Source organism: Bufo bufo, chromosome 6 (assembly GCF_905171765.1).
Source record: "Bufo bufo chromosome 6, aBufBuf1.1, whole genome shotgun sequence".
Lineage (NCBI taxonomy): Eukaryota > Metazoa > Chordata > Amphibia > Anura > Bufonidae > Bufo > Bufo bufo.
In genome coordinates this window covers 331,639,330-331,658,018 of record NC_053394.1, presented here as the reverse complement: position 1 = coordinate 331,658,018, position 18,689 = coordinate 331,639,330, and the positions used below count along the sequence as shown (strand labels likewise).

At 41.9% G+C, this 18,689-nt stretch overlaps 1 protein-coding gene across 3 annotated transcripts in view; it reads right to left on the bottom strand.

The window, feature by feature from the left end:
- The window catches only part of TOX2 (TOX high mobility group box family member 2), a 131,129-nt gene that overhangs the window by 38,906 nt on the left and 73,534 nt on the right, over positions 1-18,689 (bottom strand). For all 3 annotated transcript variants that reach the window (XM_040437557.1, XM_040437558.1, XM_040437559.1), the window contains one exon: positions 1,567-1,812. In XM_040437557.1, coding sequence (XP_040293491.1) covers positions 1,567-1,812 — 246 coding nt within the window. The remainder of the gene's footprint in view (positions 1-1,566; positions 1,813-18,689) is intronic.

Genomic DNA, 18,689 nt, shown 5'->3' with positions numbered 1-18,689 from the left:
TATTCATAAATATTGAAGTGGAATAACAGAAAAACGGCACAGCATATAGTTATGGGAAAAGTTGCTCCAGAATTGTTATATTATGGGGAATACAATAATTCACTAAGAAATTTCATGAAAGGTAATATTTCCTCTTAAAGTAAAGTCCACCAGATGGTGCTACACAAGATATCTTAGGTAGAGAATGTAGAGGAGAAGGTAAATGACAAACCTGAGATTTAGCAGGTCGAGATATATTTTTATGTGACTTTCCAAAAAGAAGTCCTACAGTTCTTTGCTAGCTTATGGTTAAAGGGGTTGTCCGAGTGTTCAATTCAGATGACCTCTCCTCAGGAGAGGTCATCAATATCTGATTGGTAGGGGTCTGACCTCCCACACCCCGCTGATGAGCTGTTTGAAGAGACTGCAGGCTCCGTAAGTGCCTCTTTATAAGACAGTGAGGTTAGTAAGCTGAGCTCAGTGAGCTGCAATGCCAAGCATATCTGCTATCCAATGAACGGCACTGTGCGCAGTAAGCTGCGAGGAGGCCACGATGCTAACCAGAGTGCCACAACCTCTTCAGCTGATCACAAGGGTGACAGACCCCCACCAAGAGATAGATTAAACAAGTTTTTTAAAATAGAATAAACAGACATACTGTACCTTATAATAATGTACACAGAAGTTTATCATCACATAAGTTATCATGAATCGATATTGCCTTAATAAAAGGTAATAAAAAAAATGCTCTTTGTACAGTGATATATTGGTAGGTTTGTAGGTCCTATAAGACCTTTTACAAAGGGCCCTATAATAGAGCCATACAATGCCTATAGAAATTGATGGGCCCATACTATACCTACATAGCTGTCCAGTATAAAATTGTGCCTTGTTTCATCGAATGTCCATTTTATAAATAAGCAATTCTTTTAGGGGAGAGCCCTATAGCATGATTCCATACTGAGGGAGGGACCATATGGTGGCACAAGGAGAGCCTACGGCTCTTTACTGTGGAACTGTAGGGACTCTGGGGAACATTTTTCAAAACTGATCTAAAGGAAAACTGGCTTATTTGTACATATCAACCAATCAGATTTAACCTTATATTTTTCAGCGCTCCCTTCGAAAGGTGGAATCTGATTTGTTGCTCTGGACAACTAAGACAGTTTTTCTTAATACCAGTTTTATAAATTTTACCCTCAGTGTGTGCTGTAAGGCTCCATACTCCTGACTTTACCATGTACGCGATGCTTAATAATAACATAAAAGGAAACCTGTTGCCAGAATCCATACTTCTTAGTTCTTCCTCGTGTTTTTGTAAAGTAGGGGTAGACATTGTTGATTTTTAGGGCATAGCATATTTCCTCCTGCTTTTTCAACTACCTGTCCATAACCCTTGCATGAGCTAGAAAGCATTGAGACCTATGACACATTCACTTTCAAAATTATACAGATTGCATATATATATAAAAAAAAAAGTGATATATTGTGTTATAAGGAGCAACCTTAGAAGGAAATAACATTTACAAATGCAACAGAATAGTCTATATGCCAGCAGGTTTATAAAGAGTAGGACTCTAGACTTACTGTAGGGAGCTGAGAAGAAAGGAGATGCCCATCTTGGCTGAGCATGCTGGAAACCATGATTGCAGGTAGGTCCATGTTCTGATAGGAGTAAGCTGGTATCAAGCTGTTTGGAGGAAGGCTGTGACACAGTGAATGATATCCAGGTTCATGGTCGACCAAGTGCATGAGAGAATGATCCGGCAAATTTGGTGGAGTGATGGGAGGGATCTCATAGTCTTCATTGCTTTCATTTTGACCATTATAATTCTGAAATTGAATAAACCATTCTTCTATTAATACTCCATAATACCAAGCATAACATCCTTCTGTAAATGTCTCTTAAAGGGATTTCTAACCAATGACATTAATCGATCAAAGTGATACGTCATCTATATCTGATTAGTTTATCTGTTCAGTCCAATGAAGTGGATGACACTGTGTTATAGCTCCTACACCTCACCTGGTCGGACGGTGTACTATAACTGAAGAGATCAATACACTTTTTTCACCCCTTTGCTCTTGGGGTGTCTACCTTCTCTACTTGATTAAACCCCCTTAACTGATAGAGTTCTGACATATTTCACATTGCTGTACATGGATCATTTTCACATTAGTCTAGGCATCACCATCTAACTTATCCTATATAATTAAAGTGTTTTCCCGCGATTTTTTTAAAATGATGACTAGAGATGAGCAAATTTCTCAAAAATCCGATTCGGCCGGTTCACCGAAATTTTCCGAAAAAATTCTCTTTGATCCGAATTTATTCACGGCGAATCACGATAAAAAATGGCTATTTTCGGGCTGCATAGAGCCTTTATAGTGGTGTAGAACACTGTGTCTTGCAGTAACACACATAGGGAGTCTGCTGTGGTAGTGAAATTATACTGTCAGTCAGTATGACATGCATATGACAGGCATCGCTCTTAGAATCACTGCACACTTCACTTATTTGGGCAGTCACGGGGCCAAAACCGACCAAATAACTCAAGTATTAACTCAGCCTTACAGGTCGATGTTAGTGTAAAGAAGAAGCGCACTCCTTTTACACGTCGTCAGCTGATTCCACATAGATGTCTACAGAACCTGTTCTATTAAACGCTTATACAAGTAGAGCCCCCCGATAGAGTGGAGAGGGTGTCAGCAGTAAGTTTGTGTTGACGTCACTGATTAATTTGCCCTCCCTCTGATCCGTCAGAACAATAACCCACAAAAAACAGATCCTGTCTGTGGAGCACAAGCCTTCACTCGGTCAGCAGTTGGCCAGTAATCCATCAGTATTGCTAATGCCAAAAAATAAAACAGGAGTGGAACTAAAACAGAGATGACATGTGAATGGAATATTTGCATGTCTTCTGTGTTTTGTACCCACTCCTGCTTTTGGCTACCAAATCATAAGCCAATTCTGATGGGACTATACAGGCCTTACAGATGCTACACAGACAGGATCCATTGTGCGTCTCATTTTTCCTTCTGACAGATCAGAAGAAAGGTCAAATAAATAATGATGTCAGCCAGGCCGAAAGGCAAAATAGTGGCCAAGTTATGAAGTGGGGAGGGTGGGAACAGCATGAGAAGTCAACAGAGTGGACTTATGACATAGTGGTGAGGTGGAAGCAGCAGAGTGGCCCAAAGACAGAGTCTGGAGTTGGCAGCAGTATGAGGAGGCAACCGAGTGGCACAATGACAGTCTGTAGATGGCAGCAGTATGATGAGGCCAGCGATTGGCAAGGTGACGTAGTGTGGAGATGGCTGCAGCAGGAGGAGACCACAGAGTGGCAAGGTGACATAGTGTGCAGATGGCAGCAACAGCAGCAGGATCCCATAAAGTGGCAAGGTGAGATAGTGTGGTGATGGCAGCAGCAGCAGGATCCCACAGAGTGGCAAGGTGACATAGTGTGGAGATGGCAGCAGCAGCAGGATCCCACAGAGTGGCAAGGTTACATAGTGTGGAGATGGCGGCAGCAGCATGAGGAGACCACAGAGTGGCAAAGTGACATATTGTGGAGATGGCAGCAGCAGGAGGAGACAACAGAGTGGCAAGGTGACATAGTGTGGAGATGGCAGCAGCAGGAGGAGACCACAGAATGACAAGGTGACATAGTTTGGAAATAGCAGTAGCAGCAGCAGCATGAGGAGACCACAGAGTGACAAGTTGACATAGTATGGAGATGGCAGCAGCATCAGCATCAGGAGGATACTATAGAGTGGCAAGGTGACATAGTGTGGAGATGGCAGCAGCAGGAGGCGACCGCATAGTGGCAAGTTAACATAGTTTGGAGATGGCAGCAGCAGCTACATCAGGAGACCTGAATGTGACCGGGTAACAGAGTGGGGCGGTGGGTGGCAATACCAGTACCCGCTGACGAAGGTGGGTGAAATAAGGAGCTCTTGGCATCAGATGTGTGGCATCAGGTGGGTTGCAGCATCAAAGTAGTAGCTGAGGCAGGTAGTCAGAAGAAAACGTTCTCTTGTATCAAAGTGTTGGTGTGGCACCAGGAATTGGTGGTTGGAAATCCTGGCTGATCCACGCCTGATTCATCTTGACAAAGGTCAGTCTCTCCACATTTTGGACAGACGAGTTCTCCTTGGGGTAACTATGGCCCCCGCCACACTAAACACCTGCTCTGATGCCACACTACTGGCCGGGCAGGACAGCTTTTCCAGGGCAAACTCTGCTAGTTGTGCCCACAAATCCAGTTTGGCTACCCAGTAGTCCAGCGAATCTTCAATGTGGGGTGGCAGGTTTCTGTCTAAGTATGCCACCACCTGCTGGTTCAGATCCTGCTCCAGGTCTAGCTGCTGCTGCTGGTGAGTATTTTCTTCACTATGTAGGTGAAGAAAGCTACTCATCAGTGACTCTAGACTCAGGTTGCTGCTGCTGATAGAGCTGGTACTTCTCCTGCCACTGCACCCCTCCCCAGCAGCCATGGCAGTGGAACGTGAGCGCAGAGGGCCATCCCCGGTAAGACCTGCAAGAGGATGGACGATGGGGTTGATAGGCAGCGGCCAACTGACTACATAGGATGATTCTGTAGTAGTTTAGTTTGTTCTCCCTCTCGGTGGGTGTAAAAAAGGCCCCTATTCTGGACCGGTAGCGGGGGTCCAACAATGTGGACAGCCAGAAGTCATCCCTCTGCTGAATGGTGACAATTCTCTCCTCATCACTACTTGCCCGACTAGCGGAGGAAGCGGCGGATGTCTCCTCCAGACCTTGGCTGGGTAGTAGCTGCTGACTGTCCTCTACTAGCTGTTCCTCGCTGAAAAGTGGAGCAGAGCCTACAGCATATACTACTTCTCGCGGTGAGGGAACAGAAAAGGACAAAGGCAGGTTGAGGACAGGTGAAGGCACAGGGCCTGCTCCCGGACCATGCCAACTAAGGTTTGTGTCTGACGAACCCACCGACTGTTGGCTGGGGGTGTCTGATGTCACTTGGGATGACGTGAACGACCGAGTTAACCAATCAAGAACCACTGGGATGCTGGTCAAGACACGACCGGTAGATGACACTGGGAGCTCAGGCCTCTGACTGCGACTACTGCTGCCACGACCCCTTATTCTGCTGCGACCTCTGCTAGCGCCAGAAACATTCATGCCTCTTCCCCTCCTCTCTGCATGGCCTGGCACTTCTCTGCCTGACATACTTGTAGCTGAACTAAACAAATGAAATGGAAATTAAAACACCCCTAAAAGCAACAAATATATTTTTCTTTTTGTACTAAAATAGGCCACTAAATTATTTCTGCGCAAATAACAGCAAACGTGAACTGAGTATATATTTCTCGTATTGTACTGAAATAAGCCACTAAATTATTTCTGAACAAATACAAGCAAACGTGACCTGCGTATATATTTCTCGTATTGGACTAAAATAAGCCACTAAACGATTTCAGAGTAAATAACAGAAAAAGTGAACTGCGTATATTTTTTTCTTTTTATACTGAAATATGACAAACGCTTTTAGCACAAATATCACCAAATGTGAACTGCGTCTATTTTTCTCGTATTGTAGTGAAATATGACAAGAAACGCTTTTAGTGCAAATAACAGCAAATATGAACTTAGTCTATTTTCCTCTAGGAATATGGCAATAAACGCTTTTTGCGCAAATAACAACAAAAGTGACCTGCGTAAATATTTCTTGTATTGTATTGAAATAGGCCACTAAATGATATCAGCGCAGTTAACAGCAAAAGTGACCTGCGGCTTTTCAACATAGCACTTGCACCCCAATAACTAATTGCTGGAATGACAGAGCTGTATTATGAGACTATCTGGATCCCCATTTAATGTTTCCCTGCACTTGTAAATCGCTTTTTTTCACAATGAGGATTTTCCTATGACTCTCCCTAGCATCTGCACATGTCTCTACCTGCCTGTGAAATGATTCCTCTCACGATCCTTTCCCTGCACTAGTAAATCGTTTCTTTCCTAGTTTTTCTTTCACTCTCCCTAGCGCCTGCATACCTGAACAAAGTACGATAGTGAATGGCAGACTCCAAGATGCCCGCCGTATTTATAGGGTCACCGGGCTGGCTGGCTGCTGACTGGCTGCATGCATGACATTATGGGTCATCCCGCCTTCCCAGAGTTCCTTGCCCCATGTCCTTACACGTGTAGCTGCGATTTTAGCCGCCATTGTAGCCGGCTAGCCGCCGGAAAAATTGTGATTCGTTACCACGAAGCGTGAGGAAATTCACATTCGTTCAGAATCATATTTATTTATCGAAATTTGGAACAAATTCGACTTCGTCAGCTTCGATTTGCTCATCTCTAATCATCAGTAGTTAATAGGTGGGGGTCTGACAACTGGGACCCCCGCCGATTAGCTTTTTGAGAAGACACTGGCATACACAGTAGCGCCATGACCTTCTCTCAGTTCACCAAGCACAGTATCGTACATAGTATAGAGGCTATGCTTGGTATCACAGCTCAGCCACATTCACTTCTAGGTGGCTGAGCTGCACCTAGGCCATGTGACTGATGACTGCGATGTCAAATGCCTAGGCAAAGCCGTCAGAAGGCTGCAGCCCTACTGTGAGCCCGGTGCCTTCTCAAACAGCTTATCGGCGGGGGTCCCGGATGTCGGACGCCACTCATCAGATACTGATAACTTATCCAGAGGATAGATCATCAGTTAAAAAATCTTACAAAACCTTTTTAAGTGAACTTTCCTAAGGATACTTTTGGACTGCTTCTACAAAGCTTATATGAACACCAGGAAAACATGCAAACTCTGCGACTATATATTTCTTGGGTGGAATTAAAGGGGTTATCCCTATCCTCAGGATGGGGAAAGACCACCTCTGCGACTTCCACTGAGTCCCAAGCCCCCACTCCAGAGGAGTTCGGTTGGGGCATTGGACATATATGTGTACTACTGCTCCATTCAATCTCTATTGGAGACTCGGCTATCAGCTAACTGTCAGTAATCCAGAACACAGGCTTGGGACCTCCAGCGATTATAAGATAACTCCTTTAGATGTCCAAGTGCTGCAGAGAAATATATCTACTCACAGAGCCACTCACTGTCCACTGCTTCTACATTCCTGGCTCCATTGGACATGTGGATATTAATAGGACCTCATCACATACATATATCACAGTGTTCAGGAAGTGAACAAATGAGAAAATAACATAGTAATGCTGCAAAGTATTGTGGGAATATTCTGCACATTCATCGTCCATAATAGAAATGCAAATAAGGCGTTATCAGCTCCATGTTGGTGCTGTCAGAGTAACTCAACACTACTATAGAATGGGGATCTTAATAATGTGCCTATTGTGACAGCTGCACATTCATTCTTGGAGATAATTACCTCCAGGGGAAAAAAAAAACTGGGATCCCTCTGCTCTCTTGCATTATTAGGTGTAAAAAGAGTCCATGTTTGGCAAAAATTAGATTTTAAGTTGAATGTGTAAAAAGTGTCTTCACATAGTCCTGTCACACGGCATGAAATCAGTCATGGTGACAGTGGCCTGCCCTCTCCCTCCGGCATTCTTATCCATTTCAGGTGGGTTATTATGTATGAAGCTATATCCACATCTTGCCTATGTGTCATACTAAAGTCATAGCTAGGCTTTCCTTCTTCCAGGGAAAGGACTCTGTTCTGTACCTCAGCTCTATATCTAAATACCTTGGCCAAGGTGGAGTGGCTTTTTAGCATCACACTTTCTTTGAACTGTCCAGGGTAAGAAGAAAGGGTCTCCTTTTTTCCTGGAACAGCACACCTCTGGTACGTAGGCAGTATTTGGTATTGTAGATGAGTTCAATAGACTTGAATGGGGGTGAGTTGTACTGTTAGACACGGCCCATAGACAAGAGTGGTGCTGTTTTTGGAAAAGAAACATACAACCTAGCCCATCCCATAATTGAACCTCAGTCTTCCAGATAGAGGTGTCTCCAATGGGATTTGACTTAAGACTGACTATACCCAAAGTCATATTCATGAAACCGTGTCCACTGACTTTACGTGACAGTAAATTTTATTCAGCCTGCCTCGCACAAGCGTTTTTGCCATGTTCTCACTAATATAATCTCAGCAGGCCTCATTATTTTCTACTACTAATACCAATAAACACAGGCTGATGTATCAATCTTTTTGTGACCAACACATGGCACACATATGTCAAGTTCACTCCATACTGTCCGGTAAAAAATAAATATTCAGAGTGTCATAGCTAAACTAGGCACACTGCCTTGTAGGACTCGCTCAGCTGAATATAATGATACTTTTCACATTGCTTCATTCAGGAGAAAAAATATTTTTAATTCATATGCAATTGACTATATTACTGCACTAAGGGTAGTACCAAACCACTCTGTCCACCCTTGCTTCTCCTGCTTCCTCTGCCAGCCACTCCTTCTCCTTTTTGATCAACGGTCATCTCGCCTGGCTTCGTCAATCAAGAAGGAGCAGGAGGAGCAAGGGGCCTGCCCTCAGTGCACTTAACTGCTCATTTGCATATGGATTTAAAGTACCCTTCCTCCAGAATGAAGCAGTGGATCAATACGTGAAAGGTATCATTACATTCAGCTGAGATAGCCCTACAAGGCATTGTGCCTGGTTTACTGGAACATTTCCTGGTGACAGACTCCCTTTAAGGAAGGGGCCATTAATCTTGTCAGAGGACAAGATTTAAGTGGACCCATTCCTATTTTATTTTATTTTTTCATGGAGACTCCTGTGCAAATTAGACTGCCCAGTATTCACATTATCATTGACTTGACTTGTGTAATCACAGTAGTTGAATTTGTCTATTAAAGGGTATGTTCAATCATGAAAAGCTAACTTTAATATATATAACATATATTACACTAGTCTTGAGTTAACTTTTGTATTGTAGTCCAGAGCTGCATTTAGAATTCTGCATTCTTCAGAGCTGGATTCTTCCACTATTGCATTCTGACAAATCCCTTTATGATAAGCTGATGTAGTAAATACTACATTATAAGAGCTCAGCTAAGCCGTTAGGTGTATGTCTGATGACCTGCTTGTCAATGGTTTCCAACACAGGCTGTAGTGTATTGCTTAACTTTAGACTATGTACAGTACTGTGCAAAAATCTAAAGGTGCCTATACACATTAGTCTAAAGTTGATCAAAGGGGACAATTTCCACCAAAACAAATGTTTATCGGTTGAAAGTTAACAACGAATGATTGTTTTAGCCGACCGTTTACAAAACATTATTGTTTGAAACAAAGCCGGTTGTCTTTAATATTGGCTTCCGACAATCGGACAAAAGATCTTTCATTCAAAGAAAGATCATTGGTGAACGAAAGATCTTTATTTGAAAGAACATCCCCAGAAAGATCTTCCGTCTATCACTTTGTTTCATTGAACATGTTGTTTGGGCAGTTTAAACAACTGTAATGACCCATATGAACTTAAGTGTGTGTGACCAAGTCTGTGAGACGAACGTTCACCAGATAACTGCATGTTCAACCATCAACCAACTTCTGTCTAATGTGTATGGCCACCTTTAGGCAGATATTGGAAACATTCTAGTTACTAGTTTATTTTTATCAATTAGCAAAATGCAAAGTGAATTAGCAAAAGAGAAATCTAAATCAAATCATCACTCTTCAAAACAACACCAATTCTTCTAGATACACTTGTACACTGTTTTTGAAGGAACTCAGCAGGGGGGTTGTTCCAATCATCTTGGAGAACTAACCACAGATCGTCTATGGATGTAGGCTTGCTCAACTTCTTCTATCTCCTCATGTAATCCCAGACAGACTGGATGATGTTAAGGTCAGGGCTCTTTACATTGATGGTATTTCATGATGGATAAGTATTTGCTTGTATTTCTCAGCACTAATCTTGACCAAATCCCCAACTCAGTTTGCTGAAATGCAGCCCCAATCTTGCAAGGAACCGCCATCATGCTCCACTGTTGCCTGCAGACACTCATTATTGTATTACTCTCCAGCCCTTTGGCAAACAAACTGCATTCAGTTGCAGCCAAATATTTCAAATTTTGACTCATCAGTCCAGATCTCATGTTGTCATTTTTCTGCACTCCAGTTCCTATGTTTACGGGCATAGTTGAGTCGCTTGGCCTTGTTTCCACGTCCAAGGTATGGCTTTTTGGTGGTGATTTTTCTATGACGACCACTTTTGTCCAGACAAACAATAGATAGGTGTACCTGGGTCCCACTGGTTTCTCCTGTTCTGTGCTGATGGAACTGCTGGACATCTTCCGATTTCAAAGGTAAGTAAGCATCATGTGTCTTTCATCTACTGCACTTAGTTTTCAGCAAATTGATTTGGGGATTTGGTCAGGTTTAATGTTGTCATCAATGCTAACAAATATAGACACTTATTGGTCATAGAATACCATCAGGGAGGTGTCTGATTGGCTCCAAATGTATTCTGCAGCAGGACAATGAACCCAAACATATATCCAATGTCATTAAGAACTGTCTTCAGTGTAACATTAAGAACTGTCTTCAGTGTAAAGATGAACAAGAAGTCCTGGATGGCCCCCATAGAGTCCTGATCTCAACATAACAGAATCTGTCTGGGATTACATGAAGAGATTGAGCAAGCCTACATCCACAGAAGATGTGTGGTTAGCTCTTCAAGATGTTTGGAGAAGCCTCCCTGCTAAGTTCCTTCAAAAACTGAGTACAAGTGTACCTAGAAGAATTGATGTTGTGTTTTGAAGGGTGGTCACACCAAATATTTATTTGATTTAAATGTATCTTTTGTTCATTCACTTTGTATTTTGTTAATTGATAAAAATAAACTATTAACATTTCTATCTTTGAAAGTATTCTTACTTTGTAAAAAGTTTTCCACATCTGTCTAAAACTTGTGCACAGTACTGTTAACATTGTCATAGCAGGATGTAGGAGCTGTAGCTAGACTTTTTTTCACTTGAGTCAAAAGTACAGTGTGACACTGTCACGGCACTTTTTTGCAGTCCGCATCGAGGGCATATTTAAGGGTTTTTATAACCCTCTTCACATCTACTGGAAAAAAAATCCACATGGATAGCTATTCACACAATGGAAAAAAACTAAGCATGAACAGAATTGTTTTCAACCCTATAAATTCAGTCACTAACATATTATAGGTTTGTCATCACTTATGATCGTGTGATGATCAGTTCAGTACATCAACTTTTGGAAACAGTCCACTAAATGCAGCCCAAATCATCATGAAGCACGAAAGTCAGAATGCAAACTCTTTGTCCATAAGTTGTGTTACTCAGAGGAAGCGTAATATTCCCAAATAAGCACTGAACTGCTTCTACTGTATTTTCAGATACCTGTCAAAGTGGTTACCTGCAGAGGATACTAGGGGGAGCTCATAGCAAAGAGATTAATCCATTAGTGACCACCAATAGCCTAGTGGTGGCCACTAACAAGCCTTAGGCTAGGCTACCACCTTTTTACAGCAGCCTATTCTAAGCGATGCACTCTCCGGTGCAACGATGAGCATGACCTCAGCTCTCACATGACAGCTGAGCTCCTGACCTAATGGCCCAAAGCGCTGATCCAGGCCAATTAAAGGGGTTGTCTCACTTCAGTAAGTAACATTTATGATGTAGAGAAAGTTAATACAAGTCACTTTCTAATGCACTTTTATTGTCCATATCGCCTCCTTTGTGGGCTTGATTCATTTTTCCATCACATTATACACTTCTCATTTCTATTGTTATGACCACCCTGAATCCAGCAGTGGTGGTTGTGCTTGCACGCGATAGGAAAAGGCGCCGGCCTTTCTGGTGACCGGGACCTTGGGAGTATGGATAGACCAGCACTTTTTCCTATAGTGTACAAGCACAGCCATTGCTGCTGAATCTGGTCATAACCATGGAAACAAGAAGTACATCATGTGATGGAAAAATTAATCAAGACAGAAAGGAAAGCAATATGAATAATCACAATACATCAGATAGTGGCTTGAATTACTTTTTTCTACATGATAAATGTAATTTGCTGAAGTGAGACAACCCCTTAGATGTTGCGGTCAATAGGCACCCGACATCTAAGTGACTTAGAAGGAAGGCTCTCCCTCTCTCAGGCATGTCTTAGTATGACAGCCGAAGGCTTAATGAAGGCCCACAAGTTTACCTGTAGTGCGTATTAGTTTCCTATTGACAGTATAATACACTGTACTACATAAGTAGTACAGTGTATTATAGAAGTGATCAGAAGATTGCATGTCAGAGTCTCCTTGTGGGACTAATAAATTGTAAACATTCAAAATTAAAGTTAAATAAAGTTGTATTAAATAAAAAAAATCTCCAAGTTAAAAATACACCTTGTTCCATTGAAAAAAATGCCATAATAACCCCTCCACATATTTGGTATAATGAAACCTACAAGTTGTACTACAAAAATCAAGCCTTCGCGCAGCTCCATAGAGAGAAAAATTAAAAAGTTATGGGTTTTGACAAGTGACGATGCAAACATGTTTTTATTGTCCAAAAGTAGAAAAACCCAATTATGTGTAGCCCATGTGTAGCCAAAAACTACAACTTGTCCTGCAAAAAACAAACCCTCGTATGCCTGCATCGACAGAACAATAAAAAAGTTATAGTTCTTGGAATACGACAATGAAAAAAATATAAAAACATTGCTTGGTCACTATTGCCTAAAACAGGCTGGTTGCTTAGGGGTTAATATAGCTCAAATTGAGTTGTACACTAGCTTTATAAATCCTTATGGGATTAGCTCCCCCTAGTGGTGGCTTCAGGATGACAGAATTATGTAGTTCATTAAGTCAGTAAAACAGAGGTCTCCTGCACAGATCTTTGGATGTAAATATGAGGTCATGGTCGTCATGGTTTACATGGACAAGATCTATTGAGGTTCAGCCCAAGTGAGTCCACTGTTGCCCTGCAAAGTACAGACATTCATAAAACAACCCGAAGTCTGCATACAGGCTAACAGAGAATTCACAGGCAAGTATTATGGAACTGCTAATAAATCAATAATCTAATATAGTCATCATGTATTTTCACCAGATGTGAGCCTACACATACCATGGTATAACGGAGCCAGATAATGACAACTGCATACTTGGCGGACTTGCCATTTTTTTTCATATCTAGCCACATGTATATAACTTTAAACTCATGTTGAACTCCATTGTGACATTGTTCTACCTCTGTTTGAACAGCTGGATGAGTAATTTATAGTCCACATTATGGGAACATGCAAATGTAACTGACTTGTGAACCAAAGTCCCACACCTGCTCACTACATAAAAATGAAGGAAAAACCTCTTTAAATACACAAGGCACTCAAATAAAAGTAAAATCAGGCCGTACAATAACCAATCAGCGTAATTACACTGAGAAGAGCTTCGTAATCTGGTTACACAACAAACCGGGTATTCAGACACTGCCGTGCGATCACTAAGCTCAATGGCATATATCCTTGTCAGGACTGTAAATAGGATGCACGGTTGGATGGGCAGGTGCATCTACACTATACTGAGCTAACAGTACGTTAACTATTGGACATACAGTACGGTCTTGTATACAAAAATTGGATTGTGTACAATAAACTATACATGAAAATCATGGTCATTGGACCTAGTGATGGCTCTACTGTTTTAAGATGGTTGTCACTTAAACCTTCAGAAAATCTTTTTAATACTGCAAGCTGAGATGTGGGAAGGCATGATGTAACTGATGCCAAGATGCTTTTGCTGTCTTTGTTTGCAAAAATGTTGGTCCAAGCAACTAATTCGTCTGAGATTCTCCAGGTTTCAGGTTCAGTACAGATTAAATGGTTTATCCCATGACAAATCTAGAACCAGCGCACAAGGATCCAGAGATCTTTCTATTCATTGCTCCAATTCCTCTGCTAGATTTTCTTCAGGTTGGTGTCGTTTCTCAAAGGTCGTGTCCTTCTTCCAGGGGTGCATCATTTCTGCTGCAGCTCTTTCCCTATCACAGCTCAGGAGGTGTGTCCTTGCTAATGCTTCTCTCTCCCTGTAACTGACATAGTTTCTAACAACAGATATGACTGGTGGAAGTTGAAGGATGGTACTGAACATGTGCGACCACCTATGAAGATGGACGTGCATTTTATTCTACAAATTAAACAACTGGAGGCACCATTAGAATGAAGTAAAGACTATCTCAAAACTGGAGCATTGTTCTAACAGAAAGTAATCTACAAAAGGAACAATTTTTTCATGCTGCCTTATATTAAATTAACATTTTATAGAGTCACAACGCCTTTAACTCTAAAGTGAGAGCAGAAAAGTGTGACCGAGGCTTGGTGGTAATCATTATTAATCAGGTTTTTCCAAAAAAGATATATTTTTTAAAGTAGGCCCAATGCTTACCTATATGATGAAGATCTAGTGCATGCCAATAAAATATACTAGACAATGCCAAACTTTGTAGCTGCCGTGCTTAATATTGCAGCTTTATTCAATCACTTATCCCGAGCGCCACAGACCCTTCAAAAAGTTGATGGGCCGAGGTGCCAGAAGTAGGACCTCCATAATCTAATATAGATGATCTATCCTAAGGATAAGACATCAAATGTAAAAACCTGGACCATACAATGCAAAAAAATAACATTTTGCAACTTTAATTTGCCCAACCTTTTAGAAATCTATAAAGAACCAAGGTGGATTCTCTCCATTGTCTTTGGTGTGGAGCTATCATTAACTGGGAGGTTTGGAAGCAGTGACATTGGGATGCCTATATCGCGAGACTCTGTCTTTCCAGTAATTGCAGTTGTAGCACACTCCATATTCTGAAGGTTACTTATCATTAGGTAAGAAATAAATTGAGTAAAATGCGTGCTGCTTGTGAATGCCTGGCTGGTGCAGCAAGGGGTTAAGCAGAGAGCTGGAATGTAATAGAGCAGACAAGCTTGGAAGCATGTACTAATGGAAACACTAATGGAATGGCCTGCGAGGGGCACATCTCCTATTCAGAAAATGTATCACTCTGGCTGAATATTTCATATACTGCCTCATATATACTGCTTGATTGTGAGCGGAATGGAGGATTTTGGAACAATGTGGAATGAAGTACACCGTATATACGTCAACGCAGATGTGCCTATTATAATGTGTACAATACATAATGGGCTACGTGTATAAATATGTATGTACCTACAGTAAATAATTGCGCTCAAATGGTGCCATTTATTTGGACACTTCCTGACAACTCTAAAATATTTTGTTATTTTTGTAAGAAAGGGGGATGCTGACAGTTATTTGTAGCCCAAAAAAAATGTTGCAGTGTGTCATCCACTCATGTATTTTCTGTGATGCTCTAGTTAAGGATTAGACATTTCTTTCCAGGAACGGCTCGGCATCTGTCTTGTTTTATAGTTCAGTGATCAGTGTTCTTCCCTGAGAGTAGACATTGGGGGTAATTTACTAAGATGGGCATTCAACACATAAAAACCCCACTGGAGGAAGATCCGACCAATTTATGAAAAGGCGCTCACCTCTTAGTACATTTGTCACACCTTCTACAGTCCATGCACCAGAACTGAAATCTATTCCAGCCACGGGTCGAACAACAGAGGTCCTTCCCACGGCCCGCCTCCTTACACCCACTTGTAGTATCCCAGACCTGGGGGTACTACAATTCTTTATATAATTTGTATTACTATGGTGTTGTTATATAATGTTATATATTGTTATTGTATGTTTCTGGCCATTGTTACCAGTAAGTTTGTGGATGGCAGGGAACAGAGCTAACCACCCTATTCCCCCTCTTGGTATGAGTTGGCTGTCCCTGCTTCCTGCCAGGAGGAGGAGTTCCTGTTGAGCTAAAAAGAGGAGAGGAAGCACAGTGCTGAGCTCCTGCTCCTGTTACGGATTCTCCAGAGAGATCAGCTATATAAAGTACTCAAGTATATCCTTGAAAAGACAGACAGCAAAGTGAACAGCTGCATTCAGCATCAAACACATTGTAAGGTGAGGGACTATGACTAAGACATCCATCACCCAGGCTGCTACTAGGCCAGCACAAGACTAGTGCTAAACTCCAGCCAACCAACCTATCTCCATCATCCTTACTGGTACCAGAAGACTGCACTCAAAATCAGCTGCTATTGAATGTTCTACATTCTGCTATTTGAAGTTCTACGTTACACTTAGTAAAAAGACTTGTATAAGTTACTTCTAGCCTAATTCTTCAATACTATATCCACCACACCGATCCCCAGGGAGCAATGGCTTTATCACAAAACTTTATCAGTACTACCATTCCCAACCTCTGTACCGACTCCTCCGGGGCACATGCCACAGACGCTTTTTGGAAAACTGGTGAGAGTGTTGGAAAGGACTGAAAAGTCACACATTTTGTCACAAATCGGCACTTATGACATAATTAGCGAAACTGTCGTAGAGCTATAAGACATGACTCTCATTGGTTGCTACGTGCAACACAGTGCGGCTGTGCCCATAGACATGCGATTATTGGTGTACTCCACTGGAGTCATTGGTGTTTACTAACAATCTTGTCATGCCTATGACCAGCCCCATTGACTCAACGGTGGTAATCCGCAGCATTTCCATGCAGAATATAGAGGATGCTGCTAATTCTGTGCCAATTTTTTCCGCTACATGTGAATGTATACAAAATACTCCATTTACTTGCATTGGATGCAAAAATGTCAGTGAATTTGATTGGGATTTAGATGTAGAATCCACACCTAAATCTTCCTCAAATGCTGAAGGTGTAAACATAGGCTAAAGGTTGTGAGACTCTTCGAGGACTATAGTGCACAGACTCACATTGTAGATAATTACAGTACCACCACCAGATTGCAGACTGCCATATACAGTAGGCTTCCTTTGAAAACAGTAGATTCTGCTCGTGGACTCTAAGGAAGCCTTACTTGATGCCTCCATAGCATTCCCGACTCTCTGGCAGGAAAATAACCACTAATAATGGAAGAAATTCTAATAATAGAAGAAGACTATGGAATTTCTATGTTCGCACTTCCCCAATGAGGAAGCATGGTTTCACCTCTAGCTCCCCTAAGGTCAACCTATGATTCCTGCTGGAGTGCTCCTCTCTCCCTCTAATACAATTCAGCACAGCCTTTCACAATGATTTCTTTCTCTGCTAAGGGAGGGACATACAAGTAACAATCAGTAAACCCCCCGCCAAGAAAATGCAAGGTTAAAACTAAAAGTTACCAGTAATACATCATGGAGTCCCAAGTATTTGGCAGATGAGAAGGACACCTGCAGCCTCAGACAAGAGGTATTGTTTCATATATCTCTGAAGTGGGGTATGAAATAGCTCCAGGAATGACATATCACTTTACATTCTTCCCCACCGTCTGCTTTTATTGCAGACCGCCTTCATTTGCAGGAGAGAAACACATGAATTATTAAATGTTAAGTTATAGAACGAGCTCCTATGTGATGCTCTGTGAGAGGTTTGTGGCAATCTATGAATCTTTTAAAATCTAGTAAGGCATGCTAAAACCTGTAGAGCCGCTTCACTGGGATGGGGCTTCAGTTATTAACTACTTATTTCAATTTTTGGGACCCTAAGGGCCTGTGCATATGGCAGTATAATAAGTCTACATAGTATTGACTCATACACCCTCCTATGGGTCAGTATTGTACCACCACGTGTCTCTTGTATACACAGGCACACTGGGGTTGTTCTGGTCTTATGTACATCCGCTATTACAAAGGTGATCTAACCTACAAGCTTTGTTTCTAGGGGAGGGTACAGTGTCGGGCTGGCCAACCAGGGGACCATAGTATCCTCTGGTGGGGACATGCTCTGATACCATAGTAGGCCTCAAAGGACCAGGAGAAAAAAAAAACATTTGTCACTAGGGTCCATTTTATTTTAATCAAAATCTATAGACTTTATTGATGATATAGGGATTGGGCCCTCGAGAATGATTTCCTCTGGTGGGCCCAAGGAACTCCAGTCCAACCCTGGGAGGACACAACGCCTACTGGAGATATCATACAGACACAATATAGAGTCCAGAGCCTGCAACAATCTGCATGTTGATCCGCCATGTCCTGCTGTTCTATACAAAATGATCAAATATAAGCACGCCGGTAATTCATTATTTTTGCTGTTTTTGCTTACTTTCTCTTACACCTTCTATCTCTATGCAGTGTAGAAGTGAAGAAGAAAAGCTCCAACCTGGACATGGTCAACAAGGAGCGGGAGGCCACTCTAATTACATCTTTAATTATATGTGGTAATTTGGTTTCATGTGAAAACCAAGAATTGACATGCTCATTAAAGATGCACGGGATGGCTACTTTCTTCTAAAAACAACGCCACCCCTGTCCAAGTGTGTAAGTGTCGTTTCGCAACTCAGCCCCAATCACTTCAGGGGAGATGATCTGCAATACCAGATACCAGATTCGTGGAGGAAAGCCACCATGTTTTTCTATTCCCGGGCAACCTGTTTAAGACCTGTTTCCGTTTTTCATGGACAAATGCGATCTGCACACACAACCATTGATTTTAATGTGTTTGTTCGCATACCAGCATTTTTTTTTACTGATCGTGGGTCAGTGAAAAATTCACGGAGTCTTGCACTACTTTGATCCGGTGGTGCTGGTAGTCGGACTGCCGCTGATCTGATACTGATTACCTATCCTGAGGATAGGTCATCAATATGAATAAAGCGAACAATCCCTTTAAAGGGAG